Source organism: Ambystoma mexicanum, chromosome 14, assembly GCF_040938575.1.
Source record: "Ambystoma mexicanum isolate Mex_15411 chromosome 14, UKY_AmexF1_1, whole genome shotgun sequence".
In the NCBI taxonomy this organism is placed as follows: Eukaryota; Metazoa; Chordata; class Amphibia; order Caudata; family Ambystomatidae; genus Ambystoma; species Ambystoma mexicanum.
Window position 1 is genome coordinate 378502350 of NC_090940.1, and position 21298 is coordinate 378523647.

General features: G+C 46.2%; 1 protein-coding gene across 2 annotated transcripts in view; it reads right to left on the reverse strand.

Annotated features, from left to right (window-relative positions):
- The window catches only part of MIA2 (MIA SH3 domain ER export factor 2), a 2742135-nt gene that overhangs the window by 1820987 nt on the left and 899850 nt on the right, over positions 1–21298 (reverse strand). For both annotated transcript variants that reach the window (XM_069637493.1, XM_069637494.1), the window contains exon 9: positions 11999–12087. In XM_069637493.1, coding sequence (XP_069493594.1) covers positions 11999–12087 — 89 coding nt within the window. The remainder of the gene's footprint in view (positions 1–11998; positions 12088–21298) is intronic.

Genomic DNA, 21298 nt, shown 5'->3' on the forward strand with positions numbered 1-21298 from the left:
ATATCCACCCAACTATGACGGAGCCCCTTAGTTTGTAGTATACTAAAAAATGTATACCTGAAAGAGAAATCGTTCTGTGGTTATTTTATTTTTTTATTCATTTATTTCAGCAGCACATTTAACTTTTTAACATCCAAACATTGCTTATTCTTCTGGTTCGCAGACCAGGCTCAATGAGATTTGAATTGACTGTTAGCAAATCAAAATAAACTTAAACAACCGACATATGGGTTCTAAGGAAGCAGCAGAATTTCCCCTGCCTCTACCCACCCATCCTCCCTTCAACCTGCTCCCCGTGCCCTCTCTAGATCTGGTGTTTTCCTATGGCTGTCCACCATCTTATATTTCACCCAGTTAATTACCAGAATGAGAAATTCCTCATGAACAGTCTTGTAAAAATATTGTTCTCACTCTCCCTTACACATTCCTGAAATGGGAGCCACACATTTCTGAAAGCTTCCATTAACAAGACAGTTACTTTTTCGATCGTTAGAACCCCCCTCCCCCTATACATGCACCCACCAGTTTGCAGTGATTGGTGCATTATCAAGTCTGCCATAGCTCCCCTTTCTGGATAGGACCCTTCGCACACATCTCCCAAAACCAATACTGCTGGATCCATGGGCAGTTGAATGGCCATTATATCTTCAATAGGTCCCAGTATCTCTTTTCAAAAAATAATTTCTGACAAGTCCACCTAGGGTCGAAATTAAGGAGAGCGATTTAGCTCTTGCTTGTAGCCTAGAAGAGCCGGGTGAGCTTGACATCAACAGCTATCATGAGCTACTTTGCCGAACAAACGGAAAAATCTATACACGAACATTAAGACACAGGGGGGACTAGTGCTCATGTGCGGCGGGCGAAACACACTCGTGTGTATGATCCCCTATTAGCTGATAGAAAAAGATTTATAAGATCAGAACTATCAGGGTACTGTTGGGATCTGTGAGGAACTCCTCACATGTGGCAAGGGGACGGCAGCTGTTACCTGATCCTGACCCTGGGTGTGGTACTATGAGGGAGGACAATATGGGTGGTGACTCCATTAAAAGAGACACAGTATTCTGCCCCTTCCACTGAAGATCTTATAATACCAAAGTTCTTGATGGTGTGTTGTCACCCCACACATCCTCCTTATTGTAGAATCCAGAAACTCCTTCCTTTAAGTCTCTATTGTGAGAAACCAGAAGGTTATCTCCCACTAGTCCCTGGAGATCGGTCATCCAGGTGGCCAGGGCATGACCATCGCTGTTGGATCCAGTTCCTGGGGATGGACCAGTGCGAGAGGTTCACCTGGGTAAGTGGTCTTCAGGGAGTGGGACACCGGATGGTGAGATGCAGTATCCTTTCCCTGTAGCACCTTTACCCCATCCTACCAGGTAGGATATTTAGGAACTCAACCCCCACCCCCCATTTTTTACGACACAAACACTTTCTCACAGACAGCCTGCTATGAGAAAAAACAGACTACCAACCGAGCCGTATACCGGACATGTCCCAAAACAATGGTTAGGCAAGGTCAGGCAATTACTGACCATCATACATGCCTGACTTCCATCACACTTCCCCACACGGATAAAAGGCGGAGCACGAGAGCACACTTTGAGCGAGGCAAAGCACACAAGTAAACAGCAGTTCCAGGATGGCAGTTTAACAAGAGGAGAAAGACAGCAAAGCAGATGGGGATCGCAAGGAGGGAAGTTCCCTTGACCTTTTCAACAAGGAACCGTTACTTTCACGAAGCCTCGAGAATAGAAAGCGTAAGACCAGGAAACCAGACTGAAGAATCCTGCATTGTTTGTCAGAGGTACCTCGGGTCCTCCCACATCGATAGTCAAGGTTGGGAGAATCCCCAGCTGCCGTGGTACTGTCCTTGGCTCCAACAAGAAAAGCAGCGTTAGTGAAATTAACACAGCCGGTGAGTTGGGGAGACCGATGCAAGACCGGTCTGTGTTGAAGACAAGGTTGCAAGCAGCAACATTACATGGCGAGTGCTGGAACAAACATTGTATGAAACACATGTGATAACCAACGTGAGTAAAGTTGAACTGCAGATGAGTGATTGTACTTTGAAACCGAGATACGATACCTTTGACAGAGTGGTCCGGCATTGCGTGTATGCTCAATGGAAGTTCTCTGTAAGGTATCCAACTGAGAGTTGATAAAAAAGAAAGAGTGGCAAAGGATTGTGAATCGAAGTGGTCCTTCGACGGGCCAAGCAAAATCCTATGCACAATTGAAAGTCTTTGATATTGATACAGCAAAGAAAGTTTATGGCAAGATAGATGATGTTGATCCAAGCCCAGGAGAGGGAGATCAATTGAAAGCTTTGGGTTAAAGCAAGTTTGTGTTAAAATAGATAAATCGGTCCGAGGGACTTCAGAAGGCCCCAATGTTAAAGTTTTGAACTGCACCCTCGTGCTAGAGAAGCCAGAGACTGTGCTAAGGTCGAGTGTGCCACCTTGCCCCGTGCTGAAAACGTGGGGAAGGGAAGCAAACGGCTTGAACATCCTGACATATCATTTCTTGAACACTGTTCGTTTTGCAGAACATTGTTTCTCACACTATTTGTAGTTAGAGGGAAGGACTGGCAATAGGTTTATTAGTATAGGGCCTTTTATTTTGACAAGACAGCACTAGGACTGCATTATTATTATTTGATAGGCGTAGCGTGCTCCCATTTTTAGATTTAGGATTAGATATGTGTTTTTCAAACCCAATTGAAGTTCAATAAACACCCTTGGATTGTGGTCACTTGTGTCCGTCTTACTGTTGATACCATGCCTTCCTTACACTATAGGCAGAGTTCCATTCATACCTCAAACATACATAACACCTACAACATCTCCTGTTTCTGATGCTTTTCTAAGACTTTTAAACAACATCATTTTAGAAATCCCATGACTTCTATGGACTTCAACTCCCATAACCCCTCAAGAACTGAGACAAGGAAGCGGAGGAAGGAGTTAATACAGATTGAAAGAATCCCAATACTGAATATGCAGACTACTTGTGTGGATGAATCACGAGTGTGTAGGACATTTAAAATTGGCACTGCACTTAAAATGCAGGCAGAACAGGGAAAGACCATGCCAGAGAAAGTCGAAAAAAACACCCACATCCATGTGTATACCAGGAAGTCCACTAAAGTTATAGAAGGAACTGTACCCGTATTACAAAATACCTGGCAGAGAAGTATAACAGTGAAACAGGGAAGCACATGGAGGTGATCTGGGTGGGTAATTGCACCAGGCATTTGAAATTGTGAAGTTGAACAGAGATTTTAATAGTTTAAGAAGATACCTGGCAGGGGGGTACACAGGGAAATCTGAACAGCTCACAAGAGAATTCCTGATAAAGATAAAGAAACACATCAGGTAATCTGTCAAATTACAGAAGGTAAAGAAAACCATAGGCCCAATTCATAGAATCCAGCGCAGAAGCAGCGCAAGTGCTGCGTGATGAGAAGGAGCATGCGCCACGTGTGCGCCTGCTGTGGCGCAAACCAGCATTTGCGCGGCATGCATATTAATGGATTTCCCGAGGCATCAGTAGCCGTGGCGCAATGAACAGAAAGAAGCGCCAGTAATGCCCCCAACATGGCCCCGTGTGCAGGAAAAATCCAATGAAATGGCTAATACGGCGCAAGGCCCCGCGCCAACCATGGCCCAGCAGACAGGAGCCCCCCCCTCCCCCCATCGTAATTGTGTGAAAAATTGGAGCATACCCGCTCACACCAGCCAAATCACGTGGAAAGGGCTGCGCATACCCCAGAAAAATCACGTACCCCCCTCGCAATAACCAAATTGTAAAGGTCCGCGCATAACCCCGAAAAATCGCTCATCCCATTCGCACCAGCCAAATCGCGTGGAAAGGCCTGCGCATAACCCAGTGAAATCGCGTACCCCGCTTGCAACAGCCAAATCACGTGGAAATGGCCGTGTGAACCCCCGTGAAATTGCTCACCCCTCACACCAGCCAAATCGTGTGTAAAGGCCTGTACGTACCCCATCCGCACCCCAGCGAAATCACATACCCCGCTTGCACCAGCCAAATTGCATGGAAAGGGCCGCTCGTACCCCGTCCGCACCCCAGCGAAATCACATACCCCGCTTGCACCAGCCAAATCTTGTGGAAAGGCCTGCGAGATACACACACACACACACACAAACTCCCGTGGAAGCAGACACCTCCCCACGGGACAGCCAGACCCCAGCAGTGGACCATAGCCTGCAGGCAGCCCACACCACTAGGGTCTCCCCCCCCCCCCCCCAACACCCGTTACCTAACCCCGTAGGCAGCCCACAGCACATGGGACCTCCCCCATCACCCGTGACCATACCCCGCAGGCAGCCCACACCACATGGGACCCCCCCTCCCATGACCATACCCCGCAGGCAGCCCACATGGGACCATATCCCGCAGGCAGCCCACACCACAAGGCCCCCCCCATTTCCCCCTACCCCAACACCCGTGACCATACCCCGCAGGTAGCCCACTGGGACCATACCCCTCAGGCAGCCCACACCACAAGGATCATATCTCCCACCCCCCCCCGCCCAAACACCCATGACCATACCCTGCAGGCAGCCCACACCACAAGGGCACCCCCAACACCTGTGACCATACCCCGCAGGCAGCCCACACCTCATGCGACCCCCCCCGCATCACTTGTGACCATGCCCTGCAGGCAGCCCACATGGGGCCATACCCTGCAGGCAGCCCACACCACAAGGGCTCCCCCCCAGCCCCATCACCCGTGACCATACCCTGCAGGCAGCCCACATGGGACCATACCCCGCAGGCAGCCCACACCACATGGGACCCTTACCCCATCACCCGTGACTATACCCCGCATGCAGGCCCCGACTCATGTCCCCCCACCCTCTAACACATTGGCTTAATATGCAATCATGTAGCATAAGTCCACCAAAATGCCACCACACGCGGCACCCCCACGGTGCACCCCTACACCCATCCATTGGTCCTGCTCTCCAGTACATGCCCCATGGCATGGGAATCACCAAATCACACATGCATGCCTGACTGCACCCACACGATCAACATCGCTCAACAGCAGTGACACGTAACAGTGTCACGGAAGAGTGAAATATGCACCAAACCATTGATAGCAGACACCACTTGGATTAGAAGTGAAAAAAAAATTATTAATGAACATTGATAAATGTCAGACTCAGTCAAATTAAACTAGTAATAACATCATGAATCAAATAAAAATGTTTTTTTAAATAACAAAAAATAATGGGCTGGAAAAAAAACTCCAAAAATGTGGTCCATATCCAATGATGTCTCTCAAATTGCAAACACAAATCATATGAAAACCATTCCTCCATGGTGAAAAAAGAAGTTACAAAAATCCAAAATCCAACTATATATTTTTTAGTGGTTTAATTATTTTGGGTTTTTCACAAAAAAGTAACAAAGGACAAAAAAATAAAATAAATCAACCATACAGTCTATAGATAAATCACAGATGCACAGCTAAAATCAACCTCATTTGATCCAGTTCAACATAATTACAAAAAACTTAAACTCAACTTTAAAACACAATAAACAAATTCACACTAATAAAAAACCTAGGTGCAAGAGCACTCTTAAAAAATTAATCGTCAGGGCTGTTTCATGCCCTGCCATCAGTCTTTCCCAGAACATTGCTGAGGACAACCACTCACTTGATGAAACAAAGGTCCTAAAATGTGTTTGTCTCGTCTCATCACTCACATACCATTACAAAATCTTAAAAAGGTGCTCCATTGCTTTTTATTTTTGGATCTGAACATTCGAGACATAAGGATTTGATGTCTCGAACTATATACAAAGAACCAGGGTCCATGATCCCAAAACACCAATGAACATCCAAAGAACTTCATGAAGAAATAACTATATACAAGATGGGGAGCAAAGTCCATGAACTCCAAAACAAAAAGGGAATAAACAAATGAAACCTACACCTAAAAATGATATACAAAAGGCAGCGGGCTAGTGCTACGACTCACCATTTCCCCCCCCCAAGAGTTTCGGCCAGGGCATCATCGAACTCCGCATCAATTTCCCTGAGGCAGGCCTGTGCTCTCCCCTTGAGGGCCTGCAGGGACTTCCATCATGCTCCTCTCAAACTCCCTGCAAGACTCCTTGAGGAACTCGGCCCGCCTCTCTGCCCGACGCAGGGTGTTCTCCGCCCTGGCGATGGTGAGTCGTGCCCCCTGCCGCTCTGCTCCGATCTGCTCGCCTATTCGCGGCAACACAAAAGATATCCTTGTGGTAAGGTCCACGTTTCACTCTTGCCCGATGGCCATTACCTGCACCTCTGATGTTGAGAGCCCCGAGTCTTTTTGCCTCGTACATCGGGCCTGCTGCTGCCGAAAACCCCAATGCCTGTGCCTCCGGGACAGCCTCCGGGATGATGATAACCCCTGGGGCTGTCGTGCACGTACCCTGCTGCTTGGTGCCTGCACTACCTCCATTGCCATTGATCCTGTTGCTGCGGTGACCATCTCTGCTGATCCTCCTTCGACTCCCGACTGTGGCAGGGATGTGGTCTCCACCAGACTGGCCGCCGGGGTTGGGACATGTTCACAGGGGGCCCTGGTGGTATCTGGGCCGGAAGACGGCAGGGAGGACGACTGTCGCACAGAGGAGGAAGATGAGGGGGGGGGGTCGCAGCAGTGGTCAGCACAAATAGGAAATTCGTGATCAGGAACTGAACTAGCTAGTTTATGAGGCGACAGACCTCACTGTGATGATGTGCAAGCCCCAGATTGGAAGCCTGCACATCATCATGAATGCTGGCTGTACGCCTCGCAATACCGGCTAGCAACGGTTCCACCCTGTCACGAATTACCTCGTCCGCAGGTAGTGGAAGATCTGTTTCCGTGGATACATCCGCCACCTGCGGACAGGTACAGCATGGGGCATGTCCGCAGGTGCATTCTGCTGCAGTCGCAGTACCAGGGACAGGATTAGGCACAGGCCCCTCCACGGCAACCTGCACTGCCTCCAGCCCCTGACCCTGGACTACAGCAGTCACACCAACATCATCACCCCCGCTGTGCCCCATGGGCTGGTCTAATGTGGCCTCCTCTTCCTGCACCACCACCAACCTGGATGACTGCCCACTGTCTTCTGCATCGGATTGCCCTTGAGTAGCCTCACCTGTCCCTCCCACTGCGGAGGAGCCCACAACCAACTTCACCCTCTTGGGCCTACCCTCAGCAGCTGCGAACATTGATTCAGACATGGCACCAGTATCCTCACTCCCAGATGATGACAGTGCGTGGGAGGATGACTGGGCCGTGCGGCTAAGCCCGGTGGAGGCATGCCGGGCTCCACAGCGCCATCTACGCCCTCTTCTTCCATCGTCGCTGTGGATAGGGAAACATAGAACACATACATCAGGGTACTGGACATATGTGTGTTTGGCACAATGCAAAAGTACATAATTGCCACTATCGAAGCTCACAACCATCATCACCGTCCACTACACACAGGAAGTGCCATTCACACACATGCACAATCATGTCCCTCATTCACATCCTTGGACAAGGCACTGCCAGCACATCCAAATTGTGCATGCACCTCACACGCATCATGGCACATTCACATCTTACTCATACACATCACCTGACAGTCATGAAGCAAGCCATGGATCCATCAAGTCAGAGAGCACTTGAGGTGAAATTGGCAGCATGAGGCAATCACACATGCAAAAGCGAAGAGTCACAGACAGCTTGGAGTGTTCGCCACTCACTTCTCTTACACATGCACATGTACACCATGCATGTCCATGATGTTGCCGAATGTACACGTGTCACACCTCTGGCATGACAATCCACACACAGGGATACAAACATGTGCAAGTTGTGACATACATGCGTGCATCACAAATTTCCACACAGACAACATTGATGTCGAACATGCATCAATGAACTCTCATGCAGCTGTGCCTGGGACATGCACACGGACATCTGTACAGTAGGCATGCCAAACATAACAGTAGGGTGCACACACCAACCAAACCTCTACATGCACATGCACTATGGTGGACAAGACACATGGACAGTTACCAGTCGACTCTGGACAGAGCTCCAACTCCAAGACCTGGGTGTGCAGCGCTGGGTCGATGCGCTCCAGGAGCCTCATTTCGTTGGTGGTCAACCGGTCCCGGCGCCCCACTCGGACAGCCCAGGCTCGAGGAGGCGCTGGGCCTTGTTGAGGGTCCTCGACCTGTAGTCCCGCTAGCGCTTATGGACATGTCTGCAGTCACGGGTGCCACCCCCTCTGCGTTGATGGCACACACGATGTCCACCCAGATCTTCCTCCGTCCTTCCTTGTCGACTTGCGATGGTGCATGGAAGAGGGCATAATGCCCCAAGACTTGCTCCACCGGATGCCAACTTCTGTGGAAGAGAAGCTGACAGCCCTCTGCCAGGGGGTTGCCATTTGCCCCATATGGTGTGGTGTCAGACATGGCAACCCCAGAGGCAGGTGTGGGTGGGCAAGGTGGTCCTGGGGCTGGGCTGTGGAGTGGTGATATGGCAGTCGGGAGTCTTCAGGATCAGCAGAGGTGGTCATGACAACAGGATCACTAGCAATAGCTTCAGAGCAGGCACCAAAATGCAGGGCACGTAGGCAGCAGGCACACAGAGTGGGCTGGCAGCAGCAGATGGCTCTACGAGGCAGCTTGGGGCAGTTGGAGGCAGGTAAATGGCCTTGTAGGCAGGAGCGTGGGTCTTCCGTGTTCTTACGCGTGGCCAGCCGGAAATAGAGTGACTCTGCACGTGCGGGAAACCACGCGTTAGCGGAGGAAAGGCCCTACGCGCGTAAGTTACATGACGCACCCTGGACTTTGGCGTAGGACAAAAGTGCACTGTATGTGCTTTTCGTGGGAACGGGCGCGTGAACTTTACTTCTTTGTGGGTTTGCACGCGAATAGTTCACTACTGTGCGCACTTCTTGTTTTGGCTTGTGTTTTTCTTCTTTCTATGAGGCAGATGGCGAGTCATGCACGCATTTTTCATTCTGTGGTTGCCCACCGGTGTGTCACGTACCCCATTTTTGGGCTCATAGTAGCCTATGTGTAGCCTACGTGTTCCTCGCATATGCATATTTTGTGTTGCTGGGTGCCACAGAGTACTGCGGGACGTTTTTCCATCACACGTGGGCTACCAAGGGGTTGCGTACACGTTGGTTTTTGTTTTTGGGGTGCCTGAGCATTGTGCTTATTTAGCAACCAGGAACCCACGGCTAACATGAAGTGCACTTCGCACCTACAATACAACAAACATTGAGGATTGTCCTAACACAGCACCGAACTGCTAATGCAGCAGCAGGTAAGCTGTACATCGATACACTATTCAATGTATCATCGTGGCACCACTAAACCATTATTTATTAATTACTAAAATATTGAACCACATCCCGAGATCCTAAAAGCCTCTATCTCACCCACAGATTTCACGGACAGCACCACATTAGGTGTCAATCCTGATGAAGGCCAACACCCAGACAGGATACAAATCCAGCCCAAGATGGCCGAAACACACCTGTGTCGATCTCCTGTGACACAACTGCAAAAAACTCCCCTTTGTGTATGTTCTGTAGTTTTTGTTGTGTACACGGTTCTACTATCATTTGCAACTGTGCCTTTATGTGGATTTGTTACCTGTACACTACAGCGGTTGATATTCATTTGATATTTCCACTGTATTTAATCACTACCTGTCCATTTTGTCAACTTACTTTCGTGCTTATCGAAAGTTCTGTAAAATAACTGTGAAATTGAAAAGATTGTGTGTTTGAAATAAATGTATATGTTCAGAATCACACAACCACTTATAGGATCTCCCATCCTGATTATTTTTTCTATTTTATATTTTTGCTAGATAAAGATCTTCATGAGATGCGGTCAATTTCGCTACCAGGTAACCTACCCTTTCCTCTTTCCCACACTATAGGAAATTCCCAGTCCCATTCCTTCACCGTTTCGGGGTCCTCATTTATATGGAGCACTTTAGATTGTGTGTAATTTATCGTGAACCTAGATACCCTTCCAAATTGTTGCAGGGCCTTCACCAATATTGGCAGTGTCCTACCTGTGTACTTCAAAGAACAATAAGAAATCATCTGTGTATAGTGCAATCTTGTGATATTGTCCCATTATTGATTTACCCAAAATGTCCCTGTTCTATCTTATCAAAGAGGCCAGGGATTCCATAGCCATTGCAAAGACCAGGGGATCCCGGGGACAGACCTGGCGGGTTCCCATCTATATTTGTATGGTGCTTGCAAGTACTCCATTACCATTAACCCTCATCAAATTTATCTAGGCTGATATTGCTAAACATGGGGCCCAATCCGTACGCTTGAAGTGTGTATGCCAGGTGGGTCCAGTCCATATTACAAAAAGCTTGTTGAGCATTAACTGTCACCACTGTCATTCTCTGTCCTGATCTCCTCCCTCAATCTGTGAGATTAACACCCCTCCTAACATTATCATGGGTAGACCTCTTTGAGATGAAACCCTTTTGACCCAAGGGTATTATTCTAGGGAGAATCATCATGAAGCTGGGGCCAATACCTTAGCATAGATCTTCACATCTCCATTGAGGAGGATATACGGCAGTAACCTGAACAATCTCTCGAGTCTTTTCCTGGTTTGAGCACCAAAATAGTGCTGGATAGTGCCATATCTTGCAAGACCATCCAAGTCATCGTAATAGCATTGCATAGTTTTGCTAACAGCTATACCAATAGTGTTTAAACGTTTTCTACTAGGTATTACCAAAGCCATCTGGGCCTGGGTTTTATTTTTTGAACTATAAACAATCCATCAGCCATTTCTATACCCACAAATATTAATATTTAATAGGTGCTATTCAGTATGCTATTAAACTCCTTCGCTAATGAACTCACTAGTGATCAAGAAATTCACCAGAACGCAGGGGAAGCATTCTTACAGTATGAAACTGAGGACACACCTCCTTGGCAAGTAGAAGTCATGATAGGCTGCTGTGGATTCTAACAAACCAATGGTGTATGGTGTTGCTGGGGGCCACCATGATCATCCAGGGTCACAGAATCGGCCATTTAAATATGTGCATAGCCTCTGCATGGTGTGAACATGCCCCTGCAGCTTAGATTCTTAACCCTCACTCACTGAGAAGGCCTATGTGTGGCTTCCACCCAGGCACAGCAACCACATTGCTGAAATCAAGACGAGTGCCTCGCCCCAACTACACAGAAGCCGAGCAGAACTTGCAGCACTTGGTTCCTTTGAGGCCAACAGTATTCTGGCGGATTCTGTGTTTTTTTCAATGATTTATTTCACATTTTGCAGCTCTGGCACAGAGAGCAACATACCAGCCAACCTGGGGGCAATTGCCCCTTCCCGGTCTGCCCCTGCCTGAGAGGGACGGTAGGAACATCTAAATCCTGAAGTGTTGAAACCCCAAGTGAGATACAGTAAGAGTTGCCAGATTACTTCATGCCAGGAGGGAAGCTATGCCCCAGTACTGGTTTTTCACTTCTCCACCAATTGCCTGCTGGGAGTTGTAGTGTTGGGCCACATCAATTGAACACAATGGACCATAGGAAAACCAAGGTTAAAGCAAAGCTCATGAATGGAGTAGGATGTCCCTTGTGACATGGACTCTACTGGCAACCCTAGATACAGTGAAGTTGGAAAATAATAGAGGGATACTGAGGCAAACCAATTATGAAGAATTTAAGAATTGCAAAATAGGTGTTGAAACATGTTCCCTCAAGTATGAAGGAGCTGGATGGATAATCCCGAGTAACTAATGAAGAATAGTCTTCACTGCTTGGCCATTTCGAAGAGCGAGTAGGCTTCGGTACATTTTACTTGGAGCACATCCAAACATGCAGAGATTTTAAGGCCCCAACAGAAATATGTGATACATTGTTGTACAAGATTTTAGAGAATTATTTATGAAATAAATGACCAGTTATATTTACTCACCTCTTTTTGGTAAATGCTAAGTTTTTCAAGTTCTTTGCATTTGTTTTCCACTAGTTCAGCAACTTTACTTGCAAGTTCCCTTTCTCTTCCTAAAACATAACACACAGTTTAAATAAGATTACAACAATGCAAGGCAAAAATCAAGTTACACTCGGTTATAAGCTGATTATCTCTTTATTTTGACCATTTTGATGGGACTTCAGTAAATCCAAACTCTAAACAAACATTGAGCATTGACAAAGCCACCTGAGTTGGCTGTGGTGTGGGCATTTTATATGTATTGCCTGCCAGTTATATGCTACCCAGCTGGTATATACCGGGGGCAGGGCCGTGGACACTCGGGTTTAGAGCACTGAACACTTTTATAGGAAACCGGAGAGCAGCATTGGGCGGCGGGGGGATTTGGACCTAAAATACATGCATTCCTTTGCTTTATGGAGGGCCTCTTAGATCATGGAGCATGCAATCACAGCATTGCATGCTAAGTGCATCAAATTGCATTGTCTTTATTTGCATGCAGAAAAAAGCATTTAGCACAGTATGTTTGGAATGCAGTACTCCAAGTACTCTGTCAAATCAGCAACTGAGGCTCCGTGTACTTCATATGTGTTTCATTGATCAAAGTATTCACTCCTGTAAGAGTGCTCCCATAGGGTAAGTAACATAGTTCCAGAGTTAGGGCATCTGTAACTAAGACAGTTCTCTGTACAGTAGTGCAAGGCATAACGTTGTTTCAAAAATGGATTAATAGTTTGCTAATTAAAATGTTCTTGATTAGCAAACACTCATATTATTACCAATTTGGTAGTAATGTTTTGAATATCACAAGAAATTATTTGTACCCAAGACATAAAATGAGCAACAATACAAGATTTGTGTACACCACTGAAGTAAGACATTAGTGTGATGAGTTTCTGTACATTGCAAAGGTTAACTGCATGAATGGACACACATAGATATGATCAAAAGGGTATACAAATAAATTTCAGTGAAAAGCTCTCTGCAGCTGGATGCAGTCTGCGTTGCACAGGGCAGTGTCCCGTAAACCGTATTGCCCCATCGTTTCCTGGTTAAGGAAGAGTTCAGAAGTTTCATAAATCAAACATTTAACAATGTCAAAGGAAAGTCATAGCTGGAGACTACGTACATAGTATGATGTAGTGGCAGGCAAGGAAAATGTCAACTTCAGGCAGACAAGATGGCTTTTGCCGGTCCTTGTAATCAATCGTTTTCAATATAGGGTTAAATAACACTTTCGAGGAAGGCAGGTCCAGTGATTCGCCATCTGGGGTGCTGATACTTTTCTTGATTGAATTTGAAGGGAACCATGCTTTGTGCAATTCATGCTTCCCGTTAAAAGAGAATACACCTATGTTCGTTAATGGAAAAACCTATTTCCTGGATCGATAGATGGGCCAGGAGGTGCACATGTAAGTGGGCAAGGGGGGAGGGGGAGTGTCTAGGTGTGACACTAAGTGGAAACTCAGCATGGGGAACCTCCTCAAAAGGACAGGGTGAAGGCTTGCCGCAGCACAGTTGGCCGGCATCAAATAGTGGCAGATTCAGCTTGGGCCTCACCTCCAGATTGACCAGCTCTTTCCCACTGGGAGCAAAGAAAGCAAGATACTAAGCAGAGTGGATAGCATATGTGATGAATCGTGGGATTCGGTCACCAGAGGGGAGCCTTTTCTTGTGAGACTAGGAAGCCGAGCACGCAATGCAATATTCCCCCAAGGGGTGGCGGAAAGTGGGATCTGAAAGGGAGAGATTCCCCTTTTGGGGATAAGGACTCCCGTTGCAAGAAGGAACTCCCTTTTTATCTCATACAAGAGACAAGAAATAACTAGGACAACAGAATCCTCTCATATGTGCCACTGCAGGACTTTTCCTGAAGAAAGTCTATAAGGTACTGAAACGAGTAAACATCAAGGAGTAGGAAAGAATGAACAGTTGCCTTAAATGGAGACGAGGAAGCCCAATGTAGTTGGGCACAAAGAAAGGACTATTCCTGGAACTTGGGGACGCTTCTGTCTGACCACATAAAAATGGGAGGAGTTAGGCATAGATGGAGAGAGACGTGGGAGTTTCAAACTGGTTCTGCAGAGACAGAGATATCGGCTTCACAAATTATGAGAAGATCGGAGAAAAGAGTGTCCAAGGAACATCTGTGGACAGAGAGCCTACGAAGGGCCGTGTCCTGAACGTAGGAAGCATCAACCTGAGAACGGAGAGAGAGGAGAGACCTTTCTGTACCAAAGCCATTAGGGTGGTCGAACCCCCAGCGGTACAGACGACAGAAGTAACAAAGAGAAGTGAAGGATACCTGTAACCAAGAGGAGGAGAGAGAGAGAGAAATCCTCTGAACTGGTACTGCAGCATGCAGTCCGGTACCTGAAGGAACCCTGAAAAGGAGGCCAGGAAGCCATCCTGTAGAGACGAAACAAAGAACCAAGGAAAAATGCAAGCCAGAATCCAAGAAGGTAAAAGGAAGTGCGAGAGACACAGGAAGAGGGTAGCTTTGTCGAAGGCTGCACACTAGCTGGCATAAAAAGAGTGAACCTGTCCCAGTAGTAACAGAAATTATAAGAAGAGTGAACCTGACTACGGGACCCAATATACTCGTCCCAGTAATATCAGAAGACAAAGAGAGTGAAGATTGCTACAGGACTCCTCTTTCTCGTCCCAGTAGTAGCGGAACGCAAGAGGGGTGGAGTTAAACCTTGGGTGCATCAACCAGATCCCGAGGGAGAAGTACAGAGATCCAGAAACCTAAGACTTTGTCTCATAAAGGAAGACGCAACAATAACCAAGGAGAAAGAGAGACTGTTCCTTGACCGGTACAAGACAAAGAAGATGGTAGGGGTCCACACCATAGAAAAGAAACCTCTCTCAAATAAATACTCTGATTTCTGTTTTTTGTCTTTGGTTTCTAAATTAGTAGTTCTAGTGCCAACCCTCTTCAGGTAAAAACTAATTCATTAACGACTTCCATTATTCAGATACAAGTATGATGAGTCTTGTGCTTACAGGGCCATTCCCATCTCTCACTCTCTTGCATATATCTTTTTCCTTTTTTCTTTTCTTTTATATAGGACATTGACTTGATGGCTCGCCTCACCCCAACAACCTATGGTCTATATATCCTTTCATGTCTATTTTTAATTTTGTCATGCCATATAATTATACCTTGCAATGCATATTAATTGGTGTAAACTGTTTGTTAATATTGTGACACCTATTTTGCTTTTTCGTTGCCACCCACATGCTTACTGTATGTTCTTTGGATCTGCATGATGCTTAAATGCTGTTTTTGTTTGTCAAAACTGTACATAAATTGGGTAATTTCCTCAGCCTTGGAAGAAGAGCTTTACTCGAAACACGTGTCGGCTGTTTGATTCACATTAAATCATCTGCAACTAAGCAATTAAAATTGGTTGTGTGCGCAATTTCTGGGAGCAAACTAATCCGTATCATAGTTTGGGATCAGCCCATTGGTTGCGCATCAGTTGCACAGCAACCAGCTGGTCATATAACTAGGTTGGCCATCAAAAGCATTTGGGTATTGTGAGAAACCAGAGGGTATTCTCACTCCTAAACCACCCTGGATCCTCTTCTCAGGTGGCCAGGGAAAGGCCATCACTCTTGGATCCCGACCCTGGGGGTGGAGAAGTGTGGGAGAATCACCTGGGTGGAGGGTCCTCAGAAATTGGGAGTGGGGTACCCTTAAGCGAAACATGGTATCCCACTTTTCCTAATTGTGACCAACCTAAACCTCCCTTCAACCTTTATGGGGTATTGTAAGACCGCTCCCCTCATTTCCTCACATTTAACATTTGAAAGTACTGGGACGAGAAAGACGAGACCAAGAGTGATGAACACTACACCTTCATTTTACCACTTTGAGACAAGACAGATGTCTGCCAAGTATGGCGAGGGTCAGGCATGTCCTCTTAATCAGGGTCAGGCAAGTCTAATTAGACATCCACACCTGCAGCCGGTCAAGGGGCTGCAGGTGTATAAAGGGAGACCAGGGAAGCAAGAGCAGCAACAGCGAGGCCTGTGTAGAAGAGACCAGGGGACCCTTTCCGTGTGTAGGCAGCCCTGGTGAGACCTGAAGTGTGACCAGGATGCCAGCAGATATTCCTGAGGTGTGTGAGCCTCAGTGGCAGAGTCGGAGCAGCTTGGAGCTGCTAACGAACACCAGAGAGAGAGAGAGAGAGGATGCAGTCTGCGTCCACCCAGAGGTAACAGTTTCTGGAGCCCGCAGAAGTTAAAGTGACATGCGAGCGGGGCTTGCCGAGGTCGGGGCGCCACTCTGGGAAGTTGAATGGAGCAGCAAGAGCCACTGGAGGAAGACGTCGCAGACCGGTGAGTGCTGCGGAAAAGACACTCGGAAACTGGGGCGCACCGGTCGGGCTGCTTACAACAAATGAAGCTCCGTATGAATGAAAGCTTCAAAGCGAAACGAGATACATATTACACTCCAAACTGAAATGGAAGTTAAAACCAGCATTAAAACTGTATATACTGAATAGCAAACTAAATGGAAGTTTTAAAAGCGTTACAGCACGCATATTGAATGCTGAGCTGAATTAACATTTACAACAGTGATAAATCCAGCAGGTTGAATACCGAATTGGTTGAAAATACAAAAGTTAAACTCTTATTGTATAATAATGAACTTTATAAGCAAAACCAAGAATCAATAAAGAGTAAAAGGAAAATACCCATTTAAAAGCAACCTATGGGAAAAGGAGCAAGTGTGAAGGAGTGCAACCAAAAGGTGGGCATGAACAGAATTACCAATAAGTTAACTTTATGAATAAATGCAGTGCGGCAAGGCCAAAGACTGTCAAAAGTTGTGTGACAAAGCCAAGATGCCAACAAGGAGAACCTAAGGGAGCATGCCTTTTTCACACAGGGGCGAGCGCAGAGAAACCTGTATGGGCCGAAGAGCCAACGGGCCCTGGTTACACGACCTGTGGTGGGTGATCGTGTGGTTGACAACTGCGCCTAAACCAGTGAGCCCTATATTGTGAAAGATAGAGACACTGCAAAACCTAGCAAGAAGGAGCACTGCAAATAAGCCTGTGACGCAAACCAGAAGGTGCGCCAGGTTGACCCAGAGTTAAGTTGAACTTTTAAAGAGTGAATCATCCATTGGTTGCAACTTTGAAGTCTTGGGGAAGGGAACCCTGAGGCTTGATGAACTATAACTACTGTCTTGAGGTCAGGGCCTCAAGACCCCTTTTGTCTGAACTGTATTATTTTGAACTTGAGGATGTGAGGCAGAGTTCCCGAAGAGAGGCTTGTGTGAAACAGAAATGTATGTGTTGATGAAACAAGGAACCAAGCGGTCGAGGGCCAGTTCTGTGAAGTCAAGTAAGTACGCTGAGAGGGCAAAGTATGAACTTTAAGCATGCAAAGAGGGCTTACATTTTTAGGAAAGGAATTGCAGGAGTGTCTTTTAAAAAAAATAAGTCCACACATACTGGTCTTTGCCAAACAGAATATATTATTTTACTCAATAAAAGTATCATCCAGATTACTTCTAGTTTGCAGTTATTGGAAAAGGAAATAACTTTTCTTGGATAGCATTCCCAAACTGCCCATTGGCACTTTTAAGAGTGGAGGAGATGATTACTGATGAATGTTCCACTATTAGACCCTTTGAACTTACAGTGAACAGACTAATGAGGGGGAGATAGGCCGGAGGAAAAGAGAGGAATGTTGGGTGAGCCGTGTTTTCATAGAACCTTGTAATTTAAAATCACCAGAAGTACTACAAAACTGTCAATTTAATTAGCAAACCTACAAAATTACATAGCAAATTGCTTTGCAACACTGTTTATTTTATTCCTTGTAGTGTGTGAACTTGGGTGTTGCAGGGTGAGGAATCCAGTATGTTACTTCTGGGGCCCATAGATTTAGCTGTCAAAGTATCCTCCAAATGAATTGCAGTCTTCTGAATTTTAAGCACACAAAACAAGCATTTGCTCAGTTTATACACAGTGCATCTTAACACACCTTTTCATGTGTTCAACAACAAGCATACTTTTCTCTGTGGTTGTATGAACATAGAATGTCATGCCAGCTAAAACTGTACATAGACATTAATTGATATATAGCTCAATATTTTCCTTTGCACATCTATTACTCCACTGTCCTGTAGGTGTTGCATACATTTATCTATTACTCGCTGTCCCCGGCCACGCGTTGCTGTGGCTCAGTCTGGTTAAATGGAAAAGAAAGAAAAGAGAAAGCACACATTCCTAATAAGTTTAATTTCACAATGTTTGTTGGTATACAATATTTTTTGTTGTTCCATTGTCTCTGCAGATATGCCGACTGTAGAACACACAACATATAATTGTCCATGTGAGAAGCAATCCGTGTCTAGATCTCAACTGCACAATTCTTTTTTTTAAACTTTATTTAACGGTTGTGGTACTTGACATTGCAACAACAAGATATAATGCATTTGTTTGAACACATCAACTTTCGGTATTAGGCACCGTATAGCATAAGCAATGTTTACTGAATTGGTGAAGCCGTTGGCCCCGTCAGGCTGTCACTGTCCGAGTTAATTTCACTCAGATATATTCTAAACCGGGCCCATATGTCTTTCGGTTTACTTGGATTCGGGATAGTCAATATGTAATATTCTTCACATTCATTTACATACATTAATTCCTTAAGAAAGTGATTCACTCTCGGTGCCTGTGCGCTCTTCCATTTTTGCAGTATATACTCAACTGCACAATTCTAACGATTGTCCTTGAGCTTTGTTGATGGCGATTGCAAACGCATGTTGGCATGAATTGGGCATTTATGATTTCTGCGCCGGACAATGTCATTTGGAAGCATGAGTTGTAATTCCTGATGTTCGATAGGAAATGCTTTGATTCAGCAGTATATCCAGAAAGCAACGTTTTAATGCCTCTGGCGGTTCTCCAAGTTGAGGCAGTTTAATTTTCCTGGCGGCGCAACACATTCCTTTCATTTCTCCATTAAATTTCAGAGCCTTGCAATAAGGACACACTTCAATCATGGTGCCGATGAGAACATGCCGGCTCAAACTATAATCATCAGCTGGGTTGTACCGGAATGCAAGGCGATTGTAATTGCGTGATTGATGAGCACAGAGTCGTGTTTGACGCTGATATGCTGTTTCTCATTGATGTCTTTCAGACACTGTCAGCCTGTCGCGTTCATTCTGTTGAGAATGAAGCAGATCTGAAGATGCTTTTACATCCAACAGATGGTGCTGTTTTCCAGTAAAATATTTAGTATAGCGTGTGTTGATTTTATGTCCAACAGATGGCCCTGTTTTTCCAAAAAAGCATGTTTTTACCTGTCACAGGTGTGACATCTATGTATAGTATGTATATAAAAACACGTGCCTATTGAAATGCAACTTTGTGTCAAAATTTCAAAGCAATCGATGAAGAACTTTCAGAGATTTAAGATGTTGAACAAACAAACATTTACATTTTTATTTATATAGATTTATTGTTTGTTTTAGCACAAAACTGAGCTTTTCACTCATCAAATTACATGCATCTCATTGACAATTTTAAACCTTTAAAAAGAAAGAAAATAATAATAAATACAATTCCTCTAAAATCTTTATCACTTTAAAATTATACTTCGGGCGTTCCTGAAGTGGGAGAGAGGAGGGTGTAGGACTATAAGGGACATGTTTCAAGATCAAAGCGTGAAAACGTTTGAGGAGCGCAAGTGGGAATTCGGGGTGGGTGAAGGAGAACGGCACAGATATTTCTAGATTAGACATTGGGTGCTGTCAACGGAGGTACGGAGGGCTGCTACACGCGATTTGACGGAGTTCGAGCGGTTTCTCCCGACGCATGAGGGGTCCAGAGGATTAATCTCAGAACTTTATAGGCTTCCGGAGAACGCCGGCCCGAAAGCAAACTGGGCTTACATGAGTGGGTGGGAGCAGCTATTGGGGGCTAGAATTGAAAGGGAGGACTGGGTATGGCTGTGGAAGAGGATTCCAAAGGTGGCAAAAGCTGTCCAGCTGCAGGAAGCCTGGTAGAAGTACATTTATGGCTGGCACTACACCCCGGCATGCAATGTACCCGGCAACCCCGGGGGAATGTTGGAGGGGCTGTGGGGAAGAGGGGACAGCGGCTCATATTTGGTGGGATTTCCCCAATATTAGGCCCTTCTGGCAGACATATCACAGACTCAAAATTAGGCGCTCGGGAAGGGGCCAGCCAAGACCCCCGGGAGATCCTATTGGGAAGGTAAGAACTGGGAGGTGGAGAGGAGAGGGAGAACTAAGGCAAACATGATCTTTACCCTGGCTGCGATGGCGCTCATTGCACAGAGGTGGAAGAGTCTTACGAATCCGACGGAGCAAGACTCGTTAAGTAAGATGTGGGAAATAGTATTGATGGAGTGGGCAACATATGCGGTCAACAACGTGGGGAACTTTTCAGCCGACTGGGGAGAGACTTTGGCCTACTTAAAAGGGGAATTCAGGGAGCAGTGGTGCCCTCAAAGACTCAAGCTGTTGGACCTATATGGTTGATTTTCTGGAAGGGAGAGGGATGGTCAAAAGGGACTACTGCCACTATGGCAGAAGTTTGGGGTGAGGGGGAGGGATTCAGTTGTGTGATGTTTTGCTCTGTTTATGCAATGAAAATAATAAAAAAGTAAAAAACTGCATTGAGCAACATAAAAAAGACGCCTTTGGAGGAGTGACAATGCTAGTAAATATCTGGAGTTGACCCAACTCAAATAAAATTCCCCCTCTCCCCTCCCCCCCCCTCCTTTGGTCCATGCACTTTCCTTCTTCCCAGATGGTATCTCTAAAGCCTCTCTCTAGACTGACACCCTTTGTATCCTGCTCCCGACTAATATTCGCTGTATATGTCAGGTCGTTCCTCTGTTCTGCCCTCTAACTCACTTCCCAAGCAATCGCCTCTCCGTTCAGATCTTCCAAGTTTCACCGCAGTTCCATGACCCGTTCCAATTCCAAGAAGATACCCTCATTCCATCCACCAAGCATGTACCCTCCTCTAATAAATCACTCTGTGTTAAACTCGTCAATGCTTCTCCTCTCTTACCATTCATCACGGCTTCCTCCCTGCAGCACTTTGCGGTTGCACTTTCAAGTGGACCCTCTGTGGTCCATTGCTCTCCACTGGCAAGCTCTCACGAGGCCTGCCGGTTTTCTGCCAGGTCTCCGAATGTGCCTTTCAACTTGAAGCTCTTCCCAGGATGGGCTTCCTCTTGTGACCAACCCTCCCTGCTTGGATCTCTCTGGTTCTC